At 36.4% G+C, this 6,853-nt stretch overlaps 1 protein-coding gene across 1 annotated transcript; it reads right to left on the bottom strand.

The window, feature by feature from the left end:
• Positions 1 to 356: 356 nt before the first annotated feature.
• On the bottom strand, positions 357 to 3,317 carry LOC131072457 (wax ester synthase/diacylglycerol acyltransferase 11). Its single transcript, XM_058008625.2, has 7 exons — positions 3,080 to 3,317; positions 2,228 to 2,824; positions 2,066 to 2,138; positions 1,909 to 1,976; positions 1,302 to 1,499; positions 1,082 to 1,219; positions 357 to 744 (listed from the first exon to the last, which is right to left on the bottom strand). The coding sequence occupies exons 1-7, from the start codon at positions 3,269 to 3,271 to the stop codon at positions 604 to 606; spliced, it is 1,407 nt and encodes a 468-aa protein (XP_057864608.1). The 5' UTR covers positions 3,272 to 3,317; the 3' UTR covers positions 357 to 603.
• Between the last annotated feature and the right edge of the window lie 3,536 nt (positions 3,318 to 6,853).

The following is a 6,853-nucleotide window of genomic DNA, read 5'->3' as shown; positions in this document are numbered from 1 at the left end:
AAGCACAAATCCCTAAAGAAGAACGTACCATTGAAAGTAACAGTGATGCCAAATAATGAAACAAACATTGATGAAGACCAAATAAAAAATCGCACAACATACACTAGAACTTGAGGACACCACAAATAACATTATCGGCTGGCCTAAAATGAATTCATTTCTAATAAATAAATATAATATTGTGAGCCTACTTGATATGACATTTCCCACACTAACATTTTGTACAGCTTAAAATTTTAAAATAATTTACAATTGTTTATGTTTAATTTTTAACATTTCAAAATCAATTTATTTATATTATTCAAAATATATTTGCAATAACTATTACACCTCATTTTGATGCAAATACTAATTAATTAAAAATCAAAACATAGTATATTTTTTATTTTCAACTAATTAATAATACGATCATTTGTCCATTTTGTTGTCTGAGTACACGCCACCCTCAGAAACTTAGCCGTAAATCTGGATAGGCGTGTACCATTAGAAATAAAATCACACTTTTCCATAAATCTTCAGTACAATAGCAGGTCTGATTTAAACATACAAGAAAGCTGTTGTACTATAGTTACCTAGTCAAACTTAAAAGTATTCAGCTAAAATTCAGGCGTCGATTGCGTCCTTCATCTCCTCGAAGCAGTCGCCGAAACACTTGGCCAGACTATCGCAGTTTACGTAACCTTTCACACCAATCACTTCCAACCGTACACTTCCCATGTAGCTCACCACCGTCAAAAGTAGCGTCTGTAAAGGAACACACATTTCACATTACTCTTTTAAGCCACCACATATTCTTCCGTCAAATTGAAGAACGGCTACATATTCTTAGCTACCTACTCATCTCATTTTGTTCCACGAGTACTAGCCTAGATTACTTCACTATCAGTAAAGAAATAAAGGTTGTGATTTGTTGATTGAACTTTTGATTGATTTGGATATAATTTAACTCTAATTTTTTATGGACTGTCTACTCTGATATACTTCATTAAAACTTTCCTCTTATTACAGTACATTCATCATCATGATAAAATTGTAAACGGTTTTGAGCTCTATCTCCTGTTTTGCTTGGTAAATAACTTACCTGAGGCAAACCGGATATCGAGAAAAACATGTTCTTCACTGGAATTTGATTCATGGCTATCTTCTCCATCGGCCCGATCAGATTCGATACTGTTAGCGTTGAGTTTGCCAGCGTGTTATACATACAAATAGCAGACGCCTGCAATACATAATTGTGAAAGCTGTAATTCGAGACTCTTGTAATACTACTACGTGCTCTAAAACAAAATAAATTCTCATACCTGTCGGCCCAGGTAACGGAGTAGTCGACTGGTAATGAACACTTCAAGTGACATTTTCTTCCGATCTAACACTTTTCTGGCTCTTCTCACGGAATCTAATGGACTTTCCGTATTAGCAGTGCGCATGGGTATATGTAACAGCCCAAACCGATTTCCCCACGGTGCTCCACTTTTAGGTTTTATCATGTCTTTTATATCCTATAAAAATCCATGTAACAAGTAACAAAATAAGACAGTCTATAATAATCAATGTGTTTTATTGTTTAGATTATGTAAAAAATTTATTGTCATGTTTCATTATGATCTATCATTAGAATAAAAAGCAAGTGAAGATAATTGAAAAATCATAATATTTCAATTTTTTTCTTTTCCTCTATGATGGATCATAATATTTGATCCTAAATATTGACAATAAAAATAGACAAGAAATATGAATGTATTAAGGTTTAGAGAGCACTATTATGATTTGAATATTTATTAGTTTTAAGTTGTCCCATCTCATATAGACATCGCTAAAAACTTTCCATGATATTTCCTAGATTCACTATAGAGAGCACTATAGAAGATAGAATAGAATAAAATACAACAGAGACAGACAGCGTATGACCTTCAATCCAGACAAAACTCTTGTATTCATTGGAACAATCCCTGTTACTCTGACTTTCTCATTTCCTCCTGCAATAACTTAACTACGTCATTGACTTTATTATAAGGAAGGTTAACACAGTCTAATATTTGAATATATCCATAGTCGCGACTCTCACCACGAGAATGAGTAATTTGCAAGTAACGTTGAAAACCGCAGAATATTACTCCCATGATCACATCATTCACCGTCTGCAAAAGCATGTTTGCAAAATAAGCCCGGCACGATGAACGAGTCAGAAAATATAAATATAAAATAAGAGTAAGATGAAAAAAGTTACTCCGCCGATGGAATTCTTTATCTTTCTGACGTCTTCCATGGGAAAGATGAGATGGGTCATAACTTTAGGCAGCATCTCCACCCCTGGAGGCCCTCGAATGGCTAGCTTGCTATCGTCCACCCAATTTATCCTCAGTAAGCTTCCAATGACATCAGAAACTGTGTACCACAAAACAAGCACAAGAACAAATAGCCTCTGCAACATGTAATACATAAACTTGGCCGAAGACAATGAATAATATGGTGGACTAGCTTTGTGGGGTACGGATTTGGAAGAAGGAAAGGTGAGGGGAAGATTGGGATCATCTGCTCTGGTGACACAACAAAAGACTAAGGACATGAGAGAAGTCCCATCACCCAATGAATGGTGCATGTTTATAATCAATGTGGCTCTCGCTTTGCTTGTATTGTAGTTGAGAAAGTGGAACTCCCACAAGGGCCGATTCTTAGGAAGAGGAGTAAGGTGTATGTTACAGATATAGTCATTAACAAACTCATCATATTCAGTCTGCCCTGGAGGAAACTCTGGAACAATTACATGATCATCAACGTTCACTTCAGTTTGAACCCATTGCGGCGTTCCATGCCTGTCCTCGCTCTGCCATCAAACAAGAACGATATGATGGACTCAGGAAATATCATACATATTTCATAAATAATGACTCACAAAAATCTCATCTTAATTATAAATGATCTATTTAACATCATTTAAATCATTTCGAACGTCTGATCTCTAGAACGTCATTAAAAACTCACATTCATTTCATTCTAGTACTATTTCCACAACATCAATTAAAATCATCTCGTCTAGAATATGCTTTAAACGTTTAGCCCATAATCCAAAAACTCATACCATTATGCAGCAAAAACGGGGGTTGCACGGCAGAAGAATGTCATTTATGGCTTTCTTGGCGCTAAGCACATCTATGGGTTGCTCCATCTCGAAAATGGCTTGGATGCATACGGAGAAAAGCGAAGTACTGAAAGTCTGGCCAAGGGGACTCACCGCCTCGCCGCCATTACTATTTACGAGCTTTGCTTCCATTGATGATAGAACGAAACACTCTAACTCGAAGATGTCGCGCAACCGGTGTGCTTCTGAAATGCTGAAACAAATGCGGATATATGTAACCTGCAGACTCGACAGATCATCTCTTACGTGCGCATTAAATTTTCATTGAAAGAACCATCTAACTATCCACAACTTACATTATTACTGGACACTTTTTTTCTGAAACTACGAAAATGACATTGTATTGTTTAAATTAAATTGGTGAATTTTTTTAATGAAGACCGTACATTAATTTGACTAAATACCATGCCATCCAAAGAGAATGCGCTCTGTAATTATGTCCCAATGTCAGAAACTACCATTCAACCGTAATGCTCCTTTCACGTTATTAGCCGATAGGATCTTCTTTGTTATGGGTTGTCACAGTTGTTTTAAATTAATATATTCAAAAAAAGTGTTTTTAATTGACACGTATGTATATCTTTTATTGCATTCAAGAGTATTTGTCATAATTTGATCCATCCATTAACATATGTACATTATTATGGCTCTTGCTATTCTCCACATAAAATGGCATGGCGGGAGATTACATGATGTGGTTTGGTGGGTCCATGGAGAAGAGACACGAGGTGGCGGCAATGAGAAGACGGTGAATGGGGTGGCGATCGGCAGTATGCGAGTTTTCGGAAGGGTCATCTGATGGCGATGTAATTTGATTTTGATTTTTTTTTGAAAGAGGAAAAATATTATTGGAATATGCAAATGGGGTAAATAAAAGCCACAACCAAAAGAGGAGGGAGAAATACAATGTGCATGGTTCGTTTGCATGTATTCCAGCTGGTTAGGGATTGTTAGTGTAAACAAGGTTATTATCAAACTGGTTAGGACTTGGTTTGACCTTTTCACACTTAGTTTAAGTTTACTTAGGCTAGTTGAGTTAGTTGTCTCACCTCATGTGGTGTAGACACGTGCCCTCCCTTGTGGAGACACCTTGTGCATGCACACTTGCCACTTGCTCATACACTTGTCAAGTGAGCTACAAGTGTTGCATGCTTGGAGGGTTAGTCAATGGTAGTGTTCAACCATCTCACCTCCTTCTCCTTGCCTACTTATGGAAGGATTTGTTCTCATGATCATTGAGCAATCTTAATATACTAGATTTACTTCATTCATTTGTGCTTGTTGTTTATTTCTTAGATTCTGGAAATCATTTCAGGGATTACTTCCAGACTGAAGCTTTTATATCGCAGCTGGTGGTGGATGGAGAGTCTTTAGACAATCAGACTTAGCAAATTTATCCATGCATTTGTTCGAATTTTTCCAGAGTCTTCAGGCAAATTTCATAATCTTTCGCAGAGTCTGTAGAAATGCGTGGTAAATGTGGAATAATTGTTTAATCAATTTATTTTTCAAAAATGTGTTTGCTTGGCTTGCTTTATCTAATTATGTCATTGTTTTTTGTTGTTAGCAGTGTAGGGAAGCAAAATGGGCATTGGGATCTCGGAGGCCGAGTCGTAGACGTTTTGAAGTGAGGCTGAACCCTAAGAGGTATATATAATTTCCAATACTTTTTGCCATTTTGTCATGTTGGTATGGATTGTGGAAGAGGAATGTTTGGTTGTTTAATGTTTATAGTGTCTGTAATAAAGGTGGAGAGCGGACTAGGGCTTGCTATCCATTGTAAAAATTTGGAAATTTTGAATTCTACTCAGTTTGTATGTCTATTTTCTGTGGATTTGGACCACTTGTTGGGACTGGCAATGCTAAAGGACACGAAAGTTTTTGTGCAGTATCTGGTGTGGGTTGTTAAAAATCATGACGGTTTTTGTAATGTCTTGAATTGTTTCTAGGGATTGTAATAATTTTGGTCTGCAAACTTTTGAGAAGACTGAAAAAATTTGAAAATTTTAAATTTTGCCTAGTCTGTATGTCAGTTTTGTGTATACACATTTTTTGACCACATGTCGGGACTAGGAATGTTAAAAGACACAAAACTTTTGCATAGTGTAGTATCCGGTGTGTTGGGAAAACCCATGACGGTTTTGTACACATCCAGGCTGACTTGGTAGGAATCTCGAGTGTTTTGCACACATTTGGTTTGGCCATATGAAAAACACAATGGTTTTTAATTGTGTATTACCATGCAATAGTGATGTAGATAACATGAAAGATTAGAATAGTGTGAAATAAGTCTTTTTGAATATACCTAGATGACACATCAATCTTAGAAGTAATTTGAATTTTTCTAATGATGCAATGTATTTCATTAACTGCATGTGTGTTGGTAAGTCTTGCTAATGTGGTCTGTCAACAACCTTATTTTGCTTGTCTTGAAACAACTTTAGTTGATAATCCATATTTTCATGTAAAGTTTCTAAATCATACCCAACTTTACTAATTGCTATGTCTCTGCAACTTCTTTCTTGAAGGTTTTTTTTTTTAAGAACCATTTCACCATTTAATTTCCTGTTTTTTTTCCAAAATGGTACTTGTAAAAATGCCTATTTTTTATTTCTCCATTGTACAACTTTTCCAAACCCCATTTTTTTCCCTAAATGGCACCAGCCTGTGTTGAACTCCACAGTGTATCCCACACACCACAATTGTTCCATTGCACTTCTCTAATATTATCTCTATTTGAAGTAGGAGATGTCTCTACCTCCATTTCACAAAGTGGATTATCTCAGTGGGCTAATCTATTTGCACCCATGGCAGAAAAGTAGGTTATTTGCAATGCTACTTCATGTGGTTGCAAAATTGATCATTTTTCTCCTTAATGCGATTACAAAAATGCCTCTTCTTCGCTTCTTGGTAGGAGTGCTCCAAATTTAGTGTTTTATTTTTCCAAAATGGCACACCCCCTATTACATTTTTCACTGTTGCAACAACTCCAAACCCCCCACGGTTATTCCAAAATTGTACCTGCAAAAAGCCATATTTCCTTTTCACTATTGCAACCGCTCCAAACTCTTTTGTGTTTTTCTCCAAAATGACACTCGACTTTGTTGAAATCCCCAATGTATTCCACACGCCACAACTGTTCTATTGTGCTATGAGCTGATATTATCACTATTTGAAGTAGGAGATGTCTCTACCTCCATTACACAAAATGGATTGTCTTAGCAGGCTAATCTATTTGTACCCATGGCAAAAAAGTAGGTTATTTGTAATGCTACTCCAAGCGATTGCTAAAATGACTTTTTTTCTCCTTCACGTGATTGCAAAAATAACTGTTTGTCTCCTTCACATGGTTACAAAAATTCCTCTTCTCTACTTCACCGTAGAAGTGATCCAAATTCAGTTTTTTTTTCAAAATGACACACCCCTATTATATTTTTCACTGTTGCAACCACTCCAAACCCCCCACAGTTATTCCAAAATCGCACTTGCAAAAAGCCCTATTTCCTTTTCATTGTTGCAACCGCTCCAAACCCTCTGTGTTTTTCTCCAAAATGGCACTCGCCTGCGTTGAAATCCCCAGTGTATTCTACATGCCACAACAATTCCATTGCACTACTTTGATATTATCACTATTTGAAGTGGGAGATGTCTTTACCTCCATTTCACAAAGTGGATTATCTCAGTGGGCTAATCTATTTGCACCCATGGCAAAAA

Source organism: Cryptomeria japonica, chromosome 6, assembly GCF_030272615.1.
Source record: "Cryptomeria japonica chromosome 6, Sugi_1.0, whole genome shotgun sequence".
NCBI classification, from domain to species: Eukaryota; Viridiplantae; Streptophyta; class Pinopsida; order Cupressales; family Cupressaceae; genus Cryptomeria; species Cryptomeria japonica.
The sequence above is the reverse complement of the archived record's forward strand: the minus strand, read 5'-3'. Positions and strand labels throughout refer to the sequence as shown.